This window comes from Rhamphochromis longiceps, linkage group LG20 (genome assembly GCF_057381845.1).
Source record: "Rhamphochromis longiceps isolate RC_006_pf linkage group LG20, R_longiceps_female_GT1.1, whole genome shotgun sequence".
Classification (NCBI taxonomy): Eukaryota; Metazoa; Chordata; class Actinopteri; order Cichliformes; family Cichlidae; genus Rhamphochromis; species Rhamphochromis longiceps.
The window spans coordinates 36,385,650-36,410,574 of NC_140576.1; the positions used below are offsets into that span (position 1 = coordinate 36,385,650).

General features: G+C 39.5%; 2 protein-coding genes across 2 annotated transcripts; one reads left to right on the top strand and one right to left on the bottom strand.

The window, feature by feature from the left end:
* The first annotated feature begins 1,218 nt into the window (after window positions 1-1,218).
* Window positions 1,219-4,334, top strand: LOC146645860 (uncharacterized). The gene is made up of 3 exons (XM_085392606.1): window positions 1,219-1,691; window positions 2,800-3,096; window positions 4,317-4,334. Exons 1-3 carry the CDS (start codon window positions 1,224-1,226, stop codon window positions 4,332-4,334), a joined length of 783 nt encoding a protein of 260 aa, XP_085248732.1. The 5' UTR covers window positions 1,219-1,223.
* A 10,650-nt stretch (window positions 4,335-14,984) lies between these two features.
* LOC146645861 (uncharacterized) lies at window positions 14,985-21,444 on the bottom strand. Its single transcript, XM_085394661.1, has 4 exons — window positions 20,841-21,444; window positions 20,355-20,726; window positions 19,906-19,939; window positions 14,985-17,383 (listed from the first exon to the last, which is right to left on the bottom strand). Exons 1-4 carry the CDS (start codon window positions 21,252-21,254, stop codon window positions 17,343-17,345), a joined length of 861 nt encoding a protein of 286 aa, XP_085250787.1. The 5' UTR covers window positions 21,255-21,444; the 3' UTR covers window positions 14,985-17,342.
* Window positions 21,445-24,925: the final 3,481 nt, after the last annotated feature.

Here is a 24,925-nt window from a genome sequence, read left to right on the forward strand (position 1 = left end):
ATTAGTATCTGTTTACTATTGTGACAATAATTTTACTTTTTAGAATTTTGTGTTTGACAGCAAGACAGAAAGAGAACGTGAGAGGAAAGCAGGAAAAAACACATTTGTCTTTTCTATAGATTGTTCTCCTTCCTGTCACCCGGAGTCAGCCTCAGTACGCAATGCTGAAGGAACTTTTAGTTTAGTTTAGCTGAGAATGCACAGCAGAATGAAAGCTCGATCATATTGACTTCTCATTATATCATATCAGTGCTGTATAGTCACACCAGCACTTTTATTTGATGTTTTGCACCCTCTGCATGCTAAGTTACACACTGCACATTTTTTTAACTGAACCAAAGTCAAAGTGCAAACAGCATAGTATAAAAATAACTTCACAGACATGTTTTAAAGATGTTAAAGCCAAAATTCTCCTCCTGCAACTAGATTAAAAAAAAAAAAGCAGAAAACAACAGGCTTTAGGTAGTAAGAAAAAACAAAAGATTCACAAAGCTGTGCACCTGTAACCATGAACACTTGTGGTTTATGTTCAAATTTGTTCTCAGCCCAAATAGTTCCTCCTGAATACAGTTTCACACTTCCTGTGTCTTCGTCTTTGTGCCATCTTCATTTCTTCTTCTGAAGTTTTAAGATTCACTCAAACAAATTAATTTGAATTCACTGAATTATTCCATGTGCTGGACCCTGATCTTCATCCTCTTTTGCCCTACAAGTTACAAAAGTTTTTTAAAAAGTCAGCTGTCAATCCCACATCATATGTCTTTGTTTGCATATTGTCTTAAATGATGACAATATTGTCTCCATAGCTTGGTTAGCAACACTTTTGTTTGATTTAACCAAAATCTTTCCAAGTGAAGATTCTTTCTACTGAGATTTGAAGGACTGGGTCAAATGTGAAAGTGGTCACAAAAACATGCATGTTTTTAAAAGGCTTTACATTGTGCTACATTTTGTTCACTCTTTGCAGCTGCAGTGTTATCTGGCTGATTTCTTCAATAGTTTGTAATTTAGAAGCTTTTTCTTTTTCTTTTTTTAAGAACAACATACAGAAGAAATATTCAGAGAAATAAGAAAAAATGCTGGAAGAACTTCTCAAGATCAAAGCCCAGGAAGATAAAAAAGAGGCTTCAGTTATTCTTCTGTGTACAGGAAGAGCACAGTTTCCTCTCAGAATATTTAGTTTAAGTTTCAGCTCTCAGCAGACGCCAACTTCAGCACCCAAGATGAAGACCTTCTTCCCAAAATTTGCCATCAAACAATACAGCACGTATGTCGCAATGATTGTGATTTTTGTTCACAATTATGTGCTTGACGAGGATTTAAACTGCACTTGCGATGCTGATATAACAACCTGCTCTTTCTACTTGGTTCTACCTTTTTTAATTTTATTTTCTTTACAACTCTGGACAGACGAGCCATTCAAGAGAGTCTGGAAATACACATGTCCTACATGCACATGTTGTTGTTGTTTTTGCAAATGCAGGTGCAAACTTTTCTTGGTTTTGTGTTTACAAATTATGAAGGCAGTTTGCATTGGTCTGCTTTGGGTATTGTCCGTGTTCATCGATGGAGACTGGTTTGTTTGCTGTTGCAATACGTATAAAGAACATCCACAGTTAGGCTGCAAAGACAAAGAAAACATTACAGCTGAGGAACGAGTCCTGATTGCGAAGCTGAAAAACAAATCCATGGTGAGTAAAGTTGTTGTTCTTCACACATCATACAGTACCACTCTGTGTTGCTCTCTCGACTTATTGTGTTTTTTTACTCCTTTATCTACGATAAAGCTGAATATCTGCAGATATAGGGAGTTTGTAATAAGTTTATTTCACTTAAATTTTAGATCTCTTTCACTAATTATACTTGTAAATTACAAGTATAAATGGATGGTATGGATGGTTACATCTGACCTTGAAGAGTCCAGTTACCAATACAGGAAGACTTTGCATCAGAGAGCTGCTGAAACCATCCAATGTTTGGAACAAAACAACCAAATGTTGATATGTTTTCACGTGACTCTACACACTACACTTAATGAGCTGTTTTCTGTATGATTTTCATATCATTGTGGTCCAAATCCCTGGTCCACCTTTCTTTACAACATTGCTTCAGTTCATTGAGGTTCACAGATATTTGTTGATGAACGGCTCTCTTCGGGCAGTTCAGTCAGGTTGAGGTCTGGAGTTTGACTGGGCCAGAGCAGCATGTTGGTTTTTTTCTTTTTCAACCACTCTGCTGGAAATTTGCTGCTGTTCTTGGAATCTCTTTTCTGTTGTATGACTCAGTTGGGGCGAAGCTTTAGCTGTCAGCCAGACAGCCTCACATTAGGATACTTTAGCATACAGAGGAAATCACGGTTCCATCAAAGCAAGGTGACAAGACAAGTGGTTGCTAAACAGCCTCAAACCCTCACAACTCCACCACCATGCTTGGTAGTCGATTTCAGGTGTTCACCACCTAACCCTTGGGTCGCATTAATCCAAAGGATGTTGTTCCAGAAGTCTTCATCAGCTGATGAGGCTTTTGCACTCTAGTCTGTTCCACTTAATTTTTTTCTCTCTACTCTGACTTCACACCTACTTTATAGGAAGGGGTTAATTAGCAGATGCACACCAGATTTGCTGGTTTTTGTAACTGTACCGTCAATTGTCGATGAAACTGATGAGTTGAAAAGAAAAAAAGAACACAGACTGGATTCTTTCCAGATATCACCTGTTTAACTAAATACATGCCCTCTTTTACAGTTTTGTGATTTCAGAATATGAGTTTAAAATATAATCTTTGTTGCTTCTCCTTCAGCTTATTGGCTTGGGTGCACTCTTGGTTGGCTTTGTTTTTGTTACCTTTGTGTTACCACTTGGATGGAAGAAATGCTGTGAAAAGAGAGAGAATTGCCCAAGTTGCTGCGACAGAAAACTTCTCTACGACCAAATGATTTTGGAAGAGGAAGAAAATGTACTCACAGAGATGATAAGAAAAGCAGCAAAAGATAAGCTGACCGAAGAAATGCAGAAGAAACTTGGCAGTGGAACATGGGGGGAATGTTTTGATGTTGCTGAAAAGCTGATTGAAAACAAAACTCCACCAGGACAGAAGGTAATATCATGTTGCTCTATGAAGACTCCAGTGACTTTTTAAAAAAAACATGTAAACCACTTCAGTCCAGATGTGACTGAAGAACAAGTAAAATACATGATCCTCTGTTCTGTGCTGACTTTACTTTGTTTTTCTTTGTTTTCTATTCAAACTTAAGTAATCTAAGTTGTGTGTGTGTGTTTTAAATTTAAACAGGAGGACAAACTAATGGAGGAGTCTGATTCAGAAAAACGCACAACAGAAATGTGAGGAAATTATCGTCACTGCGACCGTCTTATCAGAATTCAGAAGTTTCATTTTCAGTTTATCAGAAAAAAAATATGTCTGTACGTCACAAGTGAAAGGAAACTATAGTAAGATTGTTATGTTATGCTTCTAAATACCATGTTGTGGTGATACATGTATGTTTCATATATTTCAAAGTTGTTTTTTTTATGTCACATGAGGGTAGATTTTTAATGGTGCTATTTTTACGCTATGATATTGTTTGAATTTCACAAATGTGAGCATGTTATAAGGAGCTTCTACAGAAAGCCTTAGAGTCATTGTGCATCACTTGGTAGCTGACAGCTTGTCTCTATCTTGTAGCCTTTGGTTGGCTTGGGAACACTTTCCCTTTATATTTGGATCAGCTGTAGTCTTCACTCTCCCTCGTGGCCACTTTATCACTCTGTTAGTTTAGTTTAACTTTTGACCTGCTGGCTTCACACTGACGTTGGCTATTTTGTTTCTAGTTGCTTTATGTGTGACCGTCTCTTTAAGCTCAAATTTTACCAGTAGCCTATTAAAGACATTAATAAGATAGTTTTCACTGTTCCTGTAACATTTAATGCCACCTGTGTATAAACAACATGCTCAAAGAAGCTGTGAAGTTTCAGGTTTGACAGAAATCATAAAAATGAAGCTTTTGGGTCTAGAAAGAGAAAAACAGAGATTTGGATTTTAATGTGCTAAGCTGATATTTTAATAAATACTTTCAAATGAAATGCACAATTTGAACTGTAATATGTGTTTCAGTAAAAATGAATAAAAAAAACATGAGCTTTGCATTTTGTTATTTGTCGTTCCTTTTTTCCACTGAACATTTAGCTGTTTGTGCTGTTTGTGGTTTAATACGAGATCGGCGGTGACATTCTGCATCTCAAATGTTTTCATACTTCAAGTTACAGGTAATGCTGAACTGTAACTGTTTCTGCTAATTGTGTTATCTGTATCTATAGGTTTCCAGAGGTTTTTAAGAGATGATTTCAGACCACATGAAGTCAGATGTTTTGGACACCAAAAGATTTCAATGGTTTTCAGCTATTATGTCAGTTATTTTTTTATTAAATAGTAGGAGGTCCTAACTGATGAATTCAATATTTAAGTATTTATCTAATCATCAGTTTAAAAAAAAAAGAATCTACTGACAGATCTCTTATTTTGGCGCCTCCTGGAGGACAAATGCTCAAAGTGCAAATATTTTTGCCTCATCATCCAGGAAACTTTGGTCCATATTGTATGTTTATATATATTTTTATTATTATTAATTGTCAAAAACAATTATTATGTATATTTAGCATATTCCTTCAGGTGTTGTGGCACACAGACTCACAAGGATGGCTTTTCAGTCTGCACTGCATCGAGAACAGATTCTGTAATGGCGATCACTGCATGGGCTCCTGAAAACCACTGAGTGTGAGTATATGAGATGGTGTCTCAGATACTGCAAGGTGGCCAGGTCCAAAATTTGATGTTTGGAGACAACATTATGATCTGTTGTTTGAGTGACAGCAGATGGAAGGGAAGATGGAGATGTGGGGCCATGTACTGCAGAGAAGAGGAATGAGAGTCAGTAGATGAAGACAGAAGATAAGTGTGTGAATGGGAGGGAGAGAGTGCACGTAGGGCGGAGTTGAGATGAGTGCAAGGAGTAATTTGTGAAAAGCAAAGTTTACAAGGTGGGAGTGAGACCTTGTATGTATGATGTGTGGTTTGTCTGTTTCCGGGACAAAAAGACAGGAGGTAGAGTTGGAGATTTTAAGATTTTCATTTGAAGTGACCAGAATCACTGGATTAGAAATGAATGGGTCAGAGGAACAGAGGACAAGTTAGAGAGGCAATGCTGGTGAGGTTTAGACATGTGGACAGGATTGATGGAAAGGTGGAAATATTGGACAAAGCCTTACAGCTCCATAAAACTTCATCATTCTGAGATGGACAGAGGTGGTCCTTGGTGGCGACTCTTGAAAGGAGCAAAAGAAGTCAAAATTCATAAAACCTTAGATATTAAAAAGGGTGTGCTTTTTTTTTTTTACCTTTGGCCTCCAAGGTATTACAAAAAGCCCCCCGAACATGACATGTGGACATCAGACTACTTCAAGATTTATATGTACACTGCCAGCCAAATGTTTGGACACACCTTCTCATTTAAAGGTTTTTCTTTATTTTTACTACTTCCTACATTGTTGATACATACTGAAGGCATTACATATATGAAGCAAGATATATGGAATTACTGTATGTAGCAATGAATAAATTGATAAATAACTCTAAATATGTCTTATATTTTAGATTCCTGAAAGAAGCCAGCATTTGCTTTGTTGACAGTGCTGCAAACTGGCCTTCTCTCAATGAGCTTCATGTTGTAGTCACCTGAAACGGTTTCCACTTGCCTTGTCAGGTTTTACATGTGAAATTTCTTTCTTTCCTAATGAGGTTTGAGACCATCAGTTGTGGAGTGCAGAAGTGCAGAGGATTAATTCATCCGAGTCACCAGCCTCAGAAATCGCAAGTTAACATCAGCTCTGATCAGAGCCCAGATAAATGCCACACAGAGGTCCAGTAGCAGAAATATCTCTACATCAACTGTTCAGAGGAGACTGTGTGAATCAGGCCTTTATGGTCAAAAACACCAAGCAGAAGTGATTTGTTTGGGGCAAGAAACAGAAGGAATGGACATTAGACCAGAGGAAATGTGTGCTTTGGTCTGATGAGTTCAAATCTGACATCTTTGGTTCCACCTGGCGTGTCTCTGTGTGATGCAGAAAAAGTAAAAAGATAGTCTTTTCATGCACAACCGTGAAGCATGGAGGAGGAGGTGCTTTGCTGAATTTATTCCAAACTGAAGGCACAGTTTGGAATAATAAACATTATTTATTTTTCAACAGCAAAATGAACCCAAACACACCTCCAGGCTGTGTAACGGCTATTTGACCGAGAAGGAGAGTGATGGAGTGCTGCACAGGATGGCCTGGCCTCCACAGTCACCTGGCCAAAAGCCAGTGGAGATGGTTTGGGATGAGATGGAGCGCAGAGTAAAGGCAAAAGGACCAACAAGTGCTCAGCATCTCTGGGAACTCATTCAAGACTGTTGGAAAACCATTTCAGGTGACGACCTCATGAAACTCAATGAGAGAAGCCCAAGAGTGAGCAAAGCAGTAATTAAAGCAAAGGGTTGATATTTTGAAGACTCTAAAATCTAAAACATGTTTTGAATTTAATTTTTCTATCAAAATATCAGATATGTTGAATGAAGAAATCACTTATATAAAATCCTTCTAATGAAGCAAACAACAACACATCATGCCAAAATCTTATTAAACAGCTGAGAAACAAAGTCTGCGATATCTATCAGTCTGGAAACGATTATAAAGCCCTTTCTCTGCCTCTGGGACCCCAGTGAACCATGGTGAGAGCTATTATCCACAATTAGAGAAAACTGGAACAGCAGTTAAACTTTCCATTAATAGTTGCTGACCAAAAGTACTTAAAGAATGAATAATGACTCATTAATGACTCATTCAGGAGGTCAAAAGAACCCAGAACAATATCAAAAGAACTGCAGGCCTCAGCACAAAAAACAAAATGGGCAAAATCTACACACATGCAAGGGTTCCAACATGAAAATGACTTCTGAGCAACAATAGTTTAATAATAGTTTAATAATTTATATAGCACATTTAATTACAGCAGGAGCATTGACCAAAGTGCTGAACAAGAATACAACATACATAATAAAATAACTTCGAGTATTGATAGCAAACACCAAATATGGATTAACAAATAACTCTCATGCTGTATTAAAAGCCGGTAAATAAAAATGTGTTTTAAGATAAGATTGAAAAGATTGACAGTAGGAGCCTGTCTGACGTATAGGGGCAAATTATTCCACAGCTTAGGTGCTGCGACTGCAAATGCTCGATCGCCTCTATGAACCAGCCTCGACCTTGGTACGGCTGAAAGCCAAAGATCACTTGATCTAAGAGATCTAAGGGGGTATAAGTCTGCAAGAGGTCAGACAAATACCCGGGAGCCTGTCCATTCAGGGCTTTGTAAGTCAACAATAAAATTTTAAAATTAATTCTGAAGTGGACAGGGAGCCAATGAAGACAGGCAAGCACCGGGGAAATGTGCTCACATCTTTTATTACGTGTCAGAAGACGAGCTGCAGCATTCTGGACTAACTGCAGCCTTGCCAGGCAAGTCTGGCTGACTCCAGCATATAAGGAGTTACAATAGTCCAGCTGGGATATAATAAAAGCATGAATCACCCGTTCAAAAATGATCTCACCTTAGATAAAAGCCTCGGTTTGAAGAAAGACCGCTGTACGACTGAGTTTATGTGTTTTTCAAAGGTGAAATTGCTGTCAAATATAACCCCCAAATTTTTGGCATGTGATTTGACAAAAGGTTCAAGACTGTGCAGGTTAAAATTAGAGGTGCTGGGATAGCCGCTTGGTCCAAACATTATCACTTCGGTTTTGTTCTCATTGAAGTTAAGGAAGTTAGAGGTCATCTAATGGGGAACACAAAAGCTTGTTTTGTATTTGCCAAAACTGTTCATGCTCAAACTCTCCAGTGGGGCTGAATTAATGCAATTCAGCAAAGAAGTCTATTGCGGCCACCGGTGGCACAAGCAGTCTTTTTCAGACAGAGCTAGGAGCATTTAGTTGGATTTCCACTGTCTACTATTAAAATTTGTTTAAGGATCTGAAACATTTAGGTGTGGCTGGCTGCCTCTATGTCACAGCTAAGAGTGGTTAAAGTATCAATATTTTATCATGGTTAGATTGACACTTTTAAATTTGTTTCAGTAACTATACTTCAAAGTACCGTTGAAAGTATTCTGGAGTCCAATAAGGGCTTTTTCAAAATGGAATCAACAGAGCACCACTGTGATGTTGAACAGGAGATTCTCAACATCTCAACAAGTTCTGAAGGCAAAAGGCGCTCCAACATGATACTAGCAAGGTGCACCTAATAAAGTGTCAGGTAAATGTTTAATAAAAATGATAAAAATAATAGAAAATAAACAGATAACAGAGATACCAAATACAGCTGTAGGTATCTCAATATATTTGCTTGTATTTATACTTCGTATTTACACTTATTGAAAAAAATGCAAAAACTGATTAAAAAAACACCTGATCAATATGCAGCACACACTCCATATTTGATTATACACTCAACAAAAATATAAACGCAACACCTTTGTTACTGCTCCCATTCCCCATGGGATGGACGTAGAGACCTAAAATTCATTCCAGATACACAATATAACCATCCCTCCCAAACAGTGGTCACAAATCAGTCCAAATGTGTGGTAGTGGGCACATCTGCTATATTGAGATAATCCATCCCACCTCACAGGTGTGCCACATCAGGATGCTGATCTGACATCATGAGTAGTGCACAGGTGTACCTCAGACTGCCCACAACAAAAGGCCACCCTGGAATGTGCAGTTTTTTGCGCTATTGGGGGTCTGGGGACCCAGAACCGGTCAGTATCTGGTGTGACCACCATTTGCCTCATGCAGTGCAACACATCGTCGCATGGAGTCTATCAGATTGTCAATTGTGGCCTGTGGAATGTTGGTCCACTCCACTTCAATGGCTGTGCGAGGTTGTTGGATATTCGTGGGAACTGGTACACGCTGTCGTATACGCCGGTCAAGCACATCCCGAACATGCTCAATGGGTGACATGTCCGGTGAGTATGCTGGCCATGCAAGAACTGGGACATTCTCAGCTGCCATCTGCCCTGAACAATGTGAACCATGATTCATCCGTGAAGCGCACACCTCTCCAACGTGCCAGACGCCATCGAATGTGAGCATTTGCCCACACAAGTCTGTTACGGCGACGAGCTGGAGTCAGGTCAAGACCCCGATGAGGACGACGGGCATGCAGTTGAGCGTCCCTGAGACGGTTTCTGACAGTTTGTGCAGAAATTGTTTGGTTGTGCAAACCAATTGTTCCAGCAGCTGTCTGGGTGGCTGGTCTCAGACGATCTTGGAGGTGAACCTGCTGGATGTGGAGGTCCTGGGCTGGTGTGGTTACACGAGGTCTGCGGTTGTGAGGCCGGTTGGATGTGCTGCCATATTCTCTGAAACGCCTGTGGAGACGGCTTATGGTTGAGAAATGAACATTCAATGCACGGGCGACAGATCTGGTTGACATTCCTGCTGTCAGCATGCCAGTTGCACGCTCCCTCATTGCTTGTGGCATCTGTGGCATTTTGCTGTGAGACAAAACTGCACATTCCAGGGTGGCCTTTTGTTGTGGGCAGTCTGAGGTACACCTGTGCACTACTCATGATGTCAGATCAGCATCCTGATGTGGCACACCTGTGAGGTGGGATGGATTATCTCAATATGGCAGATGTGCCCACTACCACACATTTGGACTGATTTGTGACCACTGTTTGGGAGGGATGGTTATATTGTGTATCTGGAATGAATTTTAGGTCTCTAAGTCCATCCCATGGGGAATGGGAGCAAAAACAAAAGTGTTGCGTTTATATTTTTGTTGAGTGTAAATACTAGGATCTATGACCAAATAACCACCCAAATGCCACAGGTTCCTATTTCAACCAATTCATCTGTCAGTGTAGCAAATACTAAATCTTCATATTTTTCTTTTCATCCATTCAACTTAAGAGTAAATGTGATCATAAATCCTTAATATAGGTTGTCAAAGGATCTTGCAAAGAAAAGCGTCTGGACTTCTGCCTTCTGAGGCCCTGGGACCATTTTTGTACATTTTAGTTTTTCGGTTACAAGCCATTTGCACTGTGTTGAACAGAATATAGCCAAATTCTCTAAAAAAAAGTTTGGCATAATTTCATTTCAAAATTCAAGTCTGACTTCCTTAAATTAGCTTCAGTGGCTAAGCTAACAATACACATCCTCTTAGAGCCCTAGGGGCCGTTTGCGGCCCCATTGACTTCCATTATAAACGCTATTTTTCACTGCAGAATTATTACCGTTAACGTCTTGGTGATTACTTAAGTTTCGGTTTCGTTTTGGACTAGGGGCCTTAGAATTGTAATTTTTTTATTTGTCCACCGGGTGGCGCCCTTGCTTCACATTTGACCCCTGCTGGAAAACAGCGGGCTGCTTAGACAGACCTGCGGGAAAGGAAGCCTCATTCCCGGCGTGCAGCAGCGGCTTTGCCCGCTGATCGGGCGGGACCATTTTCGGTCCCTAGGGCCATGAGAGGGTGCTTTTTTTTTTTTAGTCAACAGGAAATGACGTATTTGTTGTCACGTGGTATCGGACGTGTGTGCTGTAGAAAGGAGTCCCACGCAACATGCCCCGGTGATCGTCGCGACTTACCCCGGGAAGATGCACTCCTTTCGGCCTAGAGGAGCAGCATTGGGCGCCTGGGGACCATTTTCTGGTCCTGAAAAAAAAAATAAAAGTGGATCGAAATTAATGTTGGTGCCAATCTTTGGTCCATCTAAAGGCCTAATTATAATAACAATCAAATATTACTTCAAATGTTTTTTTTTGGAAAATATTTAGTTTTTTTGTTTTTTGGGGCTAAAAAACAGGGCGCTCATGTAATACAACTGGGATTTAAAGGGTTAAAACAACGAAAATATAATTAAAGCTTTGTATGAATATTTCAGGGAGAAGTAGTTTTAAAAGACTGACCAATTTAAAGTGAAAAAAAATATGAATATATAAAGTTTTTATAGCACTTTTTGGGGAATTGTCCTTAGGCATAAAGGTGGATGCATTTTTTTTAAAATCTGCTCCTGCAAAAAAAATAAAAGTGGATCGAAATGAATGTTGGTGCCAATCTTTGGTCCATTTAAGGCCTAATTATAATAACAAACAAATATTACTTCAAATGTTTTTTTTGGAAAATATTTAGTTTTTTTGTTTTTTGGGGCTAAAAAAACAGTGCGCTCATGTAATAAAACTGGGATTTAAAGGGTTAAAACAACGAAAATATAATCAAAACTTTATATGAATATTTCAGGGAGAAGTAGTTTTAAAAGACTGACCAATTTAAAGTGGAAAAAAATATGAATATATAATCTTTTTATTGCACTTTTGGGGCGGGACCATTTTTGGTCCCTAGGGCCTTAAAAGGATGCATTTTTAAGGGCCAGTCAGGATTAAGTTGCTTGAAGACGTTTCACCTCTCATCCGAGAAGGTCAAATGGTGGGGAGTCCCAGATTTAAACCTTGAAGGACATGTCCTGGTCAAAAATGACTCCAAGGTTCCTCACAGCATTACTGGAGGCCAAGGTAATGCCATCCAGAGTAAGAATCTGGTTAGATACAATATTTCTAAGATTTTCAGGGCCAAGTACAATAACCTCAGTTTGATCTGAATTAAGAAGCAGAAAATTAGCGGTAGAGTTGGATGTCTCGAGACCACTTTTATGTACCTGCAGGGGCGCACGTGTTCATGAAGTTTTTAATTTGAGGATCGATGAAAACGGAGTCACTTGGACAGGAGGACGTGATAATTTCACAGCAGTACAGGACTGAGGCTGAATTTTTAAATAGTCACCATGTTAACAAAAACTGTGATACTTAGATACAGGAAATAATTTTACTGCTTTAGTTTTAGAGGAAGGAAGCTTCACTCTCAGCACACAGGATGGTAAATAAACAAAAACAAAAAAAACCTCTTTCAATGTATTCGTCGTGACCCATCCTGGTAGGTATTGTCGTTTTTTTCATTACCAGTACCTCTCCTGTTGCAGCACCAAAACTTTCCGATGCACTGAAGCTATAGGTGTGCAGTTTTTAATATTTAATATTTTTCTTAATGCTGCTGACAAACACGACATTCCGAAGTGCTGCAAAACACGCTGGGACACTTCTGTTGTTGTCAAGCGCGTTATCAGAGCCTTTTTTAATTGCTTTGCTGTGGATTGCAGCTGTGTTAGTTCATGGTGTCTGGTACTTCTGCTGTAAGACTGACGAGAAAAACATCAACAACAGAGCAACTCAGGCTTGTTAAATTTGTCAGGCAACTGAAATTACAGCAATAAGCATCCTGAGCAACATCCATTATCATAGCATTTGTCTCAATACTGGCTAAATTATTACCATAATAAGCAGATGCATTTAGTGGAATTATTGAAACAACAAACAGATGAACAGCTGTTCTCTTTTTTTTTTTCTAGGGCAGTGATCCGCCTGCACCCTTTACAATATACCAAGACCTGTCTTGGTTTAGTAACACGTCCATATCGAGTTGTGTATCTGGGTGTTGTAGTGTCTTTGTCAGGGGGCTCCACAGGCGGAGGCTGGGATACCACAGTGCTGTCATGACTGTTGACTGTCGGTTGAATGGACTCCTCTCTTCCTACACTGTTTCTGCCTTCGCGGTGGTGTTGGCGGTTACGATGATAAACTTGTCCTGTAACTGTGGTTATGTTGTAGCTTCTGAGCGTGTCGGCACAACGCGTGACCACAGCTGGTTTCTAGGAACCTTCTTGTTGAGGGAACTAGACCGGTGTGCCAGGATGTAGTTGAGGCAGAGGTCGGGCCGCCCTGTTGAAATAAGTCTGCTGGCGCTGCTGGCAGACTTCTCTCCTCTCACATACTGTTTGCTGGCAAACTACTTGTGGTTCCAGCTGTTTTGGTGTTGCAGGGAGGATGGAGTGGAGTCTCTGGCTCATGAGTAGTTTTGCAGGCGACTTTAAGTTGTCCACAGGGGTGTTCCGATATTCCAATAGGCTCAAGTAAGGGTCCTTATGTTCAGCTTTGGCCTTGTGTTCTACGTTTTTTTTTTTCGGCTAGGCCGTTGCTCTGTGGGTAATGGGGGCTAGTAGCGGTGTGGGTGAAACTCCATGTCTTTGCGAACTGTTGGAACTTACTTGAAGCCATGTGGTGTAGCTCTGGTCCCTGAGACACCCTTTTGTATTTTGGTTTGGGTTCTTGCTACAAACAACAAGACTATCTACTATTTAGCAGAGATCTGTGCTGTTTGTGCAACAACCACAGTCTGTGGATTCACTTTGCTAGCCTAGCTAACTTAGCATTCCACCCTCTCATCCAAAACAGTGACTTCTGTTGCCGGTCATCTTGTGAAGTATAAGTATTGTAAATAATGCTGTGAAAATAAATTGAAAAAGGAAACAGTTCAAATTTTGCTCATTCATTACAGGTACATATGTGTCCTACTGCTTGCCTGATTTTTATGTCAATACCTGCTATGTGAATGTTTTTTGTCCTCAATTGTAGTCAAGTTACCATTTTCTTTTGGACTGCAGAACCTGCCGCTCATTTCATAGTCTACAATATAACCAGAAGTAGAAATATAAATGTTCTGAGGCTGAATTTTAAAAGTATCACAAGAGAAATTTTACTTGAAAAACAGCATGCTTGTTTTCCCATGATTATAACTTTAGTGAACACAAGCTGCAGCTAACTACTCAGGATGAAGCATCACCTGAACAATATTCTTACAGAACTTTTTAGGGACCTTCAGCACAATTACCAGGATGTTTGCCTTCAGTTTATTTTCCTTGATGTGCACATGCAAAGCCATCACCATCACTTTTATTTATATGTATTTATTTTGCTTTGTTGTGCACATTTTTCATCATTTTATTTTGCTTGAACACAGTGAGATTTTTCCATCTGCATCCGTTTTCTTTTTTGTGGAATTGTTTTAGGCTATGTTGATGTTTTGCTTCCCTTTTTTTGCATTTAGCATTTTGTGATATCAAATGGATCAAATATTGTGGCAAAAATAAAATGTTTAGGAAAATTCTTATTCATGGCATTTAAACCTAAAAAGTGAAAGGTTGTCATTACACTTTAAAAGCAGCTGTAAGAGAAGGAGGAACTTGGAGAACCTGTAATTCAGACAGCAGCCACTCGAGGTCGCTGCTGCATCACAGTCCTTTCACATACTGTCATTTTACTTTGTTCTGTCTTTATGTTATCTCGTGATTTTATAAATATGACTCTTTGGTCAGCAGCTGATGTTTTTTAATGTGTTATTTAAATAACTTTCCTGATTCCTTCCCTTCACTTCACATTTAAATAAGGACATGAAATTACCCTTAGTAAAATGCCCAGCAGCTGACTGGACACTGACTGCTCTTCAGTAAAATCATATACACTCAAATCACACACACACACACACACACACACACACACACACACACACACACACACACACAGAGTTAGTTTTGACAAAAGTAAGAACTAAATGTGAAGATTATTGGCCATTCAGACTAACAATTGTTATTTTCTTCTAAAATTCTACATTTAAATTAATTATTTCATTGAGCAGATGATACAAATAACCAACAAACTTGTAGTCAAGCTGAAAAAAAAATAAAAACAAATTTTTACGTTATGCACAAACTGTGTGTCACACAGTGGAAATTTGTGTTTTTATGTTTTATCAGTCTGTGTATTGGTACATAGTGTTGATTTTATTTGCATGAATTTATTGTGAAATTTATATTGCATGGTTTTATCCTCATCTTTATATAATATTATGTATTTTAGTGTTGTTGCACAATATTCTTCTAATCCACTGTGGACGAAGAGGACAATTGTAGGCACTTGTGAGGTGGGGGCGTTCCCCGAGGTGGCCTATCAGCCGCCAGATTGACCTTTTAAAGGGGATAGTGAGCGCAGAGACAAGAGGAGCGACGCACGAAAGGTGAGCAGGAGATAAAGAAACGCGTGTAAGCCCGCACATGTGTTGGAGGAACTGCTGCCTGACTGTGGGGGGCCACGAGTCGTTCGGCGATCCGGTCCCAATGGCAGGAACAACAACAGTGAGTGGCGATGGCCGCAATTCACAGCAGGGCAGGGGTGCCCCTCTGCCTGCATGTGGCTGTGCTACGAGGGAGGCCGTGTTCAGGTGTGGAGTGGGGCGGGACTGCAGTGACGCGCTGTCAGGAGGAGACATGTCTGCGACAGCAGCCCCCTCCTTGTTCTTCTGGCCGGCGTGGTTTCCACCCCAAAGAGAAATTCCTGTCCTGTTTCAGAAGAGCAACATGCTGGACTGTGGGATTATGGGACCGTGGGAGCGAATTTTAAAACTGTGTGTTTAACTCTGTGCCCTGAGCGCTGACTCACTCACTCCCCTCCCTCTTGTATGTGAACGGACTTGGAGGTGAACATTTAGGTCCACCAGCTTTAGCAGCCACATGTGCATTCACAGGAACACTTGTGGTTTAGGTTCAAGGTTCCTAAGCCAAATGTTTCCTCCTGCAAATATTTATTCAAGTTGGTGCATCATGTCCTGTCATCTTATCTTTGCACAATCTTGACTTTTTCCTCTCCCTGGGTGAGGGTGGATGTCTTTGGTATTCATTTATGTTCTTTACTTCTTTCACATCTTCATTTGATCCGGCTGCTTTTTCTATACTTTATGTTCTAAGTTCTACTTAGAGAAGTTAGAAGTTCTACTTAGAACATAAGGTAGAACTTAAGTTTTACTGTTCTAAGAAGTCATTTTCTAACATCAAGAGATATATAATGAAATCTTCTCTGCCACTCTGAAGAAAAACAATAACTTTAAATAGGCCCAAACTCAGTGCTGAAAATGTTGGGAAGCTGTGGAAAATGCAAATAAAAACAGGGTTCCAACTCTCACAAACTCATATTTTACTCAGAGCAATACACAGAATCAGACATTTAAACTGAAATATTTTATTATTTAATGAAAAATATAAGATCAATTTGAATTTGTAGATACATATCAAAAGCTGCGATGGTGGTAACCCACCACTTGAGAAAAAAGGGCTCCTAAAAACAAATCGCTGGATGAAGATTTTGCAATAATAACAAGGATGCCCCTTGGGCGCCTCCTGGGCGAGGTTTTCCAGGCATGTCCCACTGGGAGAAGGCAGACCCAGAACACGCTGGAGAGATTATATCTCTCTGCTGGCCTAGGAGCACCAAGGCGTTCCCCTGGATAAGCTGGAGGGGGTGGCTGGGGAGAGGGAGGTCTGAGCTTCTCTGCTTGGGCTGCTGCCCCCACAACCCGGCCCCAGATAAGCGGAAGAAAGAGGATGGATGGAACATTTTGCAACCTGGGCCGGTTCTAGACAGGCATATATGAGGGGGCAGACGGAAATGTAAAGGAGGCAAAGGATGGCAACAGAGACAGGAAAGGGGTGGGGTGGTGGTGGGGTGCTCTGAATAACTGTTTTTGTCATGTAATTGGATTGTCAGGCATCTACCCTAAGAACTGACCAATGTTGGTGTCCCACCTGAAGACTAAGCCTCTGCTGGTCCAGCTCTTAGGGTCATTGAGGCACGCAACCCCCCCGCCCTCAACCATGTCAAGGGGGCTAAGAAACTGAAAAACACTTCTCATTATAGCCAACATACTAAAAAGTGTAAGCCAAGTTGTAAAAATAAAGGTCAATTCACCAAGTCTTGGAAAATAAAACTGAAAAACAGGATAAAAAATTACAATAAAGAATAAAGTAAAAAATAATCCAGATCTTTAGAACCAACAAAATAACATTTATCCTAGGATAGCCTAATTTAAATAAATTTGCAAAATAAAGTCAAAATAAAATAAGAGTTATCCATACATTATAGCCAATATTTACAAAGCTAAAAAGAGTTGGCATAGGATTTAAAAACAAAAACAAAAAAAATATGTCTTTTCCTATTTCCTTTTCCAATTCTCGAATAATTTGTAGAACACAACAGATTTAGAACAAAACATTTGAACTTTTTTTCTTCTTTTTTCTTCTCTTGTTTTAAACGTGTTTGCTTTGCAAGGAACTGAACTCTCTGTTGGCAACTGAACAGCTTCAGTCTCATCAATCCACTCTACAACAACAGTCTCCTGCTTCCCTTTCCAAAAACCTTTTTGCAGATTCATCCCAATCCATTTATAATCACATAAGGCTGGATATTAAGAACTTTTATCCGACCTCTCTCTCTCTAGACCTCACGTCGCCTGACAAGGTGTATAACATGTCTGTGGTCACTTGCGATGTTTCTGGAGCTGCATCACTTGATGTTCTTTTAGGTGGATTCGTTAAATAACGGCATGGTGTCTCTGTTTTCTACAGGGCAGAAAAATGTTTTTGTCAGAAAACAAAGAATTGTGTCTGTACAGAGCAAACTTATTATATTTAAACTGGAGTGAAAACCAAAATGAACTGTTTAACTGAATGAAAATAAACAAGACTTGAAAAATGAAATCCAAGAAATGAACATAAAATAAAGATATACTGGAAATGGTTTGACTGTTTAACTTGAGCCTGAGGAGTCATTTACTGAGCCGTGTACAGGGTGTTTTGTGATCTTCTAAAGTTGTACTTTGAACTGTGTACTTCTGGACCCTGTTACAGGAAGCATGCTGAGTTAAGTACATGGATGACTAGAAGAGGAAAAGATTCATCAGAGGAGCTCTGATATCATGATTCACCATGGCAACATGTAAAAAAACAGAGCCTCCATTTTAATAGACTGAGGAATGTGAGCATGTGACACTGTGTCATTTAGAGGGAATAAAAAAGTCTTTTTAATCATGGTCATCGTCATCATCATCATCATCATCGTCATGAGATATTAATATCCAAACTCAGGTGATTTTTTTTTATTAAATAAAAAACTATTGAAAAACTATTTCATTTTTTAAATAATTATTCAGTAAGAACTTAAACATAACACCTCTGTTTTTAAGAGCATTTCAATATTTCTGTCATTACTGGATTAACCTCCTAGGTGGACGCCAGATTTTGGGATGTCTAGACCAAAATACAAAATTTTACTCCACAAGGGCCTGATATCCACTTACGAGAATGTTATACTGACACTGTTCTATCGAAATTTAAAGAAAATGTCCTCATATGTTGATATAGGGAAAAAAGAAATATCTGGAAATTCTTTGTTTTTACATTCATCAGGTCCCAAACAGCCCAAATAGCAAAGAGAATTTAAAAATGCATGCCATATAAGAGTTCGGGTCTTAGGAGGTTAAAATGTTTTGTCCCCAGTTTAAATATTTACAATCTGATCTCATTTCTGCCTCACTGATATATGACGGCTGTCTTACACCATCTCTGCTATAGAGATGTTTTACTGAGTTACTGTTAATGGTCAGACTTCAACTGTAGTAACTGTTTCAGGTGTAGCTGAAGAAAAATACAAAAAGTTTTTAATTGATGTAAAGTTTAATGAGTTAAGGCGCACATGTGATGAGACGTGTCTGAGCTTTTATAGAACTATCTACATGTCAGTCACTCAATTTAAGATATTTCAGTATAATTTTAGAAGGATGAGACATTTTGTCTAAATCTGAGACTTTTATCATATTTGGATCCATCCTGCAGTGCAAGTGGACTCTGACCATGTAAGAGCACCTGAGCTGCCATTTCAGGGAATGTCACATGAGCAACTCCTGCACATATAAGGTTTCCACTGTTTTCAATCCACAGCCTAGTTTTAAAAATGTTAACTGTTATTATGATGATGATGATGATGATGATGATGATGATGATGATGATGATGATGATGATATAGAAGTGAGGACAGTGTCAACAACTGGAAAATATTTACACAGTTAAAAAAATCCTAACAGTTCCAAAATGTTCTTGCTATTTAACCTTTTATATATTTATATTAGTATGGTTGTTTTGCTGTCATGTCTCCAAAATCAAGTGTTGCAAAGGACCCAGAATTCTCTCTGCTCTCAAAAAGATTAATTTAGGATGAATCATTAATTTATTATAACGTCAGATTATTATATCTGTAGATAAAAATTTATTGTAGACTCTCGTTACGAAGGAATTCTTTGCCTGGGTCCAAACTACCCTGAATGCTGTGAATATGAAGAGTAAGGAAGGGTAAACCAGAGACTGTTGCAGTGATAAACAGTAAATGTTTTCAGTGCAGAGAAACTGCCTCACAGTCTGTCGTCTGCATTACTGTCGACAGAGTTGTTAAAAAGATGGAGACCATAAATTTTATTTTACAGATTTTATTCTGATTCCAACAGACTGATCATCACATCAGTCATCATAAGTAAAACAAAAGGGGAAATAAGAGGACTGGGAGGTGCTAAATACAGATTTGCTTCACTCTGAGCTTTGATAGCAACTTTATAAATGAAAACATAAATGGTGCAGCAGGAGGGCAGGAGACAAACAACGTGTGAAAGTTTTATACAGTAACACATTGTGGCCAATCTCTAAAGTGATTAAAATTAACTCCAACCCTCAACAGTGCAATATTAAAAATCTCATTATGAGATATAAGATATTTCAACCCTGTGAAAGAGATTATTATTGTTGTTATCATTTTAGTTTTTAAAGTAAATGGCTAAACTGAGTTACAGCTCCTGACAAAATTTAGACATTTAGAGTCTGTCGTGTCTTTATGCAAAAGAGGCTTTGCATGGAGCTGGGCCAAAGCAAGCCCTCAATGTGAGACAGTCTCAGTGAAAACAAGAAAATGCATAGTGCTAACTATGCAGACCACCATCCTCACATCAGTGACAGTTTTTAGTATTATCACTGTAAAAGTGAAGTTAGGTGATGTTAAGGGAGCTGTACGGTGAATTAAGGAGTGTTGGTGCGTTTACCTTGTGCCACTGCTTCAAGTTCATAGTTTTGTGCCTGCAAAAGATTTTTATCAATTAGCAAGAAAGTTAACTCTGATAGAAAAAGTAAAAAACAGAATCTCTGTGCACTAATTGTTCACTCTTCATTGTATTTCTGCACAGTGTTAGTAGTTAGAGCAAACATAGATCATATTTGCAACCAGGCAGGAAACACAGAGTGCTCTAATGATGGTCTCAAGCCCAGATTAATCAGAGAGTTACATCAGGATAGCATAGCAATCTGTGTCTTTTTGGTTTCATAGTTAACTAAACAACAACAACACATGTTAATGCTATTAATAATGAGTAGAGTTGGATTCATGGCGACCTGGATGACTGTGCAGGTCAGAATGCAACAATGAAATAGTTTCATTAATTTAGACTGACAGAGTCTGGCAGCTGTAACATCTGTATATAACAGAGCCTTTTACCTGCTGATGTGCTGCTGCTTGATGATGCTGCCCCCCTCTGCTGGAGCTCCCCTCACTGATCCAGTTGATCTGCTGGTTGGTTGCTTCTGGTTTTTGATGTTTTGCTTTACTGATCATTTGTTGAGCAACGTTAAAACAGCCGTCCCAGTCTTTCCTTTTTATGTTGCTCGTGATTTCTTTAGTCAAAGTCTCATTTGCTTCTTTCCTCAAAAGCTCCTCCAGAACCTTTTTCTCTTCTTCCAAAATCAGTTTGTAGTAAAAAGTTTTCTTGTTGCACCAACTGTATTTTTTTATAAACCATTTTCTCCACCCACTCCAAGTCATGAAGAAAGCGACAACAGTCATGCCCAGGAGCAGAGAGTAACCAGCAAGCTGAAAAAGAAGCAACAAACATGCAAAACATAACAGCATTAATGTGTGTTTGCTGTAAATTTGTAAATTAAAAGTAGAATAAGAGCACATATATATACAAGAAGAAATCCTCACCTTTGACTTGATTTGCGCTTCAGTTTTTTGAGCTTCTTCTTCAGCTGTGTGGCTCCCAGGTTCACAGAACAGCTTACTCGTGTTTTCATCAGTGGTACAACAACCATACCAGTCTGTGAAAATCAATACAGCTACAATCCACAGCAGGCTGATTAGAAACGCTCTGATAACGCGCTTGAGTACAAGGCATAAAAACGTGGATGGATGTTTCGCGGTGCTCCGAAATGTCTGGTCTATCAGGAGCATCAGGAAAAATATTAAAAAAACAGGCACGACGACGATTTCATTGCATTCAAAAGTTCTGCAAGCGCACATCATACTCCGCAGAAAGAAAGCCATGGCGACCATCCCGATGACTGTCCCGGGGGTACCGATTTTTTCAGTACGAACATATTGCAGGAGTTTTTTAAACATCTTGAGCAGTTAGGTGCCTGCTGAGGCTGCAGCTTCTGTCCTGTAAAATTACAGCCACGGAAATATTTCCTATTTTCACACCAAGTATCACAGACTCTTTGAAATTCAGTTTAATATCTCAGTCCTATAGCAGCTGTGAAATGTGATGTGAGAATGTCCTTCAGTCCAACTGACGATAAGAACCCTCTTCTCCCACCCTCACATGAACGCTGCTCCCACAGGCAGCAGGACGCTAACGCAACGTGACGTCATGAGAAGGCGTTTATACAGCATTCAGTTCAAAACCATTTAAACTGTCGTGTCAATGAATTTCACGCTTTTCGTTCAGCATCTAAGGTGATTTAATCCACATAAATTTTATGCTGTGAAGAAATCACGTGTCACAACGAACTTTTTATTAATAACGAAAAATCCCAGAAGACAGAAGTGTGACAGATGGCAGAGAGACATGTTATGATGCATGGTTTAGGGCAGGAGGCAGAGCTGGAGTTGACAGATATATTTTAACTTAATGTTTGCACTGACTTTAAGTACATATGCTAGAAAGACTTCGTTCATTTGAAATGCTTGGACATTTGGCTAACAACAGCAGCAAGTCGATCTATAAGTGCTCTTTGGTTTGTCAGCGTTTTACACTGAATCTATCCCCAACACCACAGGAAGACAAATGTTTCCTGTCTTTCATACCAACTATCACCGGATGATCTCTAATTTCCTGCTTCTAATTAGGAAAGACTGAGCTCAGTCTGGAAGATTTTTAGGACAATAACCTAGGTTATTGTCCTAAAAATCTTCCAGGTCAACAGTTGCCTTCAGACCCTTTATTTTAAAAGATAAAGACCCTAAAATAATGGTGTAGGACAGAAACGTGGTTTCGAACTAGATACTTACTTCAGTAAGTAAAATGACAGTATGTGAAAGGACTGTGATGCAGCAGCGACCTCGAGTGGCTGCTGTCTGAATTACAGGTTTTCCAAGTTCCTCCTTCTCTTACAGCTGCTTTTAAAGTGTAATGACAACCTTTCACTTTTTAGGTTTAAATGCCATGAATAAGAATTTTCCTAAACATTTTATTTTTGCCACAATATTTGATCCATTTGATATCACAAAATGCTAAATGCAAAAAAAGGGAAGCAAAACATCAACATAGCCTAAAACAATTCCACAAAAAAGAAAACGGATGCAGATGGAAAAATCTCACTGTGTTCAAGCAAAATAAAATGATGAAAAATGTGCACAACAAAGCAAAATAAATACATATAAATAAAAGTGATGGCGATGGCTTTGCATGTGCACATCAAGGAAAATAAACTGAAGGCAAACATCCTGGTAATTGTGCTGAAGGTCCCTAAAAAGTTCTTAAATGTTTCAGTACAAAAAAACAAGTTTTTTTTACAGCACTTTCTTGATTTGTTTTTTACACATTTCTCACACTTAAATGTTTCAGATTATTAAACAGATTTTAATATTAGACAAAGGAAATACAAAATGCAGTTTTTAAATGATGGGTTTTTTGTAAAGGGGAAAAAGTTATCTAAAGCTAACAGAATGTTCATTGGGCAGCGCCAGAGGAGGCTGACAGAAACAGCTCACTCCTGTCACACTTATTATGCTTTCCCCCTATTTCACTAGCTGTTGGGGTCTGAGGTCTCTACCAGAGAAGCGGTTTCACCATCTCCCCATGTTTTTAAGAGGTTGATAAAACTGAGTGGCTCCTCCCATGTCTGACTGTGCCACTTCATAGTCGGCATAGCCCACTAGCCATGTGACCACAAAGGGCATCTCGATGCATGCTCAATCATCCATGTAAGTAAATCCCATAAATTCATACAACTCTTGCAGTGTGGCCCTTTAAACATCCACAAAGCTGCCCCTCGATGCCAGCTGCAGGCTCACTGTTACCGTTTGGGCTTTGCCCTATAAGAGGGGCAGCAGCTGCAATACCCAATCCTCTGGAAGCCATCGTTGCCTGAAACTCCTCTATGAAAGACTAGGTAACGTCCCCCTGTCCCATCTTGTGTAGCACCACTGCTGAAGCAGGAGGGAGTGAACAATGATCCCAGACTGAGTGATCATGTTTTCGAGCACCTGCATCTGCTGCTCAATCATGGCCATCAAAACATAGACACATGAGAAGGTGGCTGTAGCTCAGGTGGCAGAGCAGGTCAGCCACTAATCAGATGGTCGGTGGTTCGATTCCAGCCAAATATCCTTGGGCAAGATACTAACCCCATGTTTGCCTACTGGTGGTGGTCAGAGGGCCCAGTGCTGCCAGTGTCCGGCAGCCTCGCCTCTGTCAGTGCACCCCAGGGCAGCTGTGGCTACAATGTAGCTGCCATCACCAGTGTGTGAATGACTGAATGTAGTGTAAAGCGCTTTGGGGTCCTCAGGGACTGAGTAAAGGGCTATACAAATGCATTTATATCAGGGACCATTTGGAGCCAGAAAGTGGCTGAGTTCTTACAAACTTCTCTTTCTAATCACCATCTTTCTTCTTCGTTTTACTATCTCCTCATGTATAACTTACTAACTCTCAGCTGTCAACACTGTAAAGCCCCAGTGTTTACCACCCGGGATGCACAGAGTTGATTGACTCCAAACGGTTTATCCATTTATTAGAATGTTTTGATTTTAAACACACATTCCAAAGGGGACATCCTCGATTTGATTTTTTTTCCACAGAGTTTTCAATGTCACAGTTGCAATGTTCAAGATGTGACTGTCTCTGATCATTACTGCATATTTTCAGAAGTATTTTGTTCATCTGTCAAAAAAAAAAAATACAAACCAAATTATCAACAAGTATCATGTCAGTGATAGCAACGTGTACATTATCATTATGGTCATAATGTGAGGAAATGATGGAGAACTTCTCTAATACAATTTCCCAGATTATTGACCACATTTATCCTGTCAAACTGTAATGTATGCTGCCCACCAAAAGCTCCCCGGAGAAACAATTCAAAGGTAAAGATGCCAAAAAGAATCTACAGGAGCGATGAAAGAATTTATTAGTCCTTTATCTTTCCAGGTAAAAATTTCCCTTGAGGTTAAAATCTCATTTCCAAGAGAGACTTGGCATCATGGTCATGGCAATAAATTACATTTTGAAAACTACAAAAATGCACTTTACTGCTACAACAATCAAATCAAATCAGCCAGCCAATCATCTCCCAGCTAATCAACTGGTCTAATTCTGCTTTTTATTTTCATTCACTGATAAACTGAATCCCTCCAAAACCATACCAACTGAATTTCTTTCAGTAAATAATTGTGATGAATTTGGATCTTTCTACAACAACAACAACATTTCTAATATTAGAGGTAATATCCACATTCTGTGGAGCTGAGTATTTATACATGCATGTGGTGCTGCTCTCTCTCCCACTCTCTTTCTCTCTCCCTTTGCTCTCTTGAGGACTCAGATGCTGCTCATTATCCCCAGTTGGTACCTGGGCTCACTCAATAACCTGTATGGATTTTATGTAGTGCAGGCAGGGGTGGGCAACTCCAGGCCTCGAGGGACAGTGTCCTGCAGGTTTTAGATGTGTCCTTGATCCAGCACAGCTCATTCAAATGGCTGAATGACTTCCTCAACATGTCCTGAAGTTCTCCAGAGGCCTGGTAACGAACTGATCATTTCATTCAGGTGTGTTGACCCAGGGTAATCT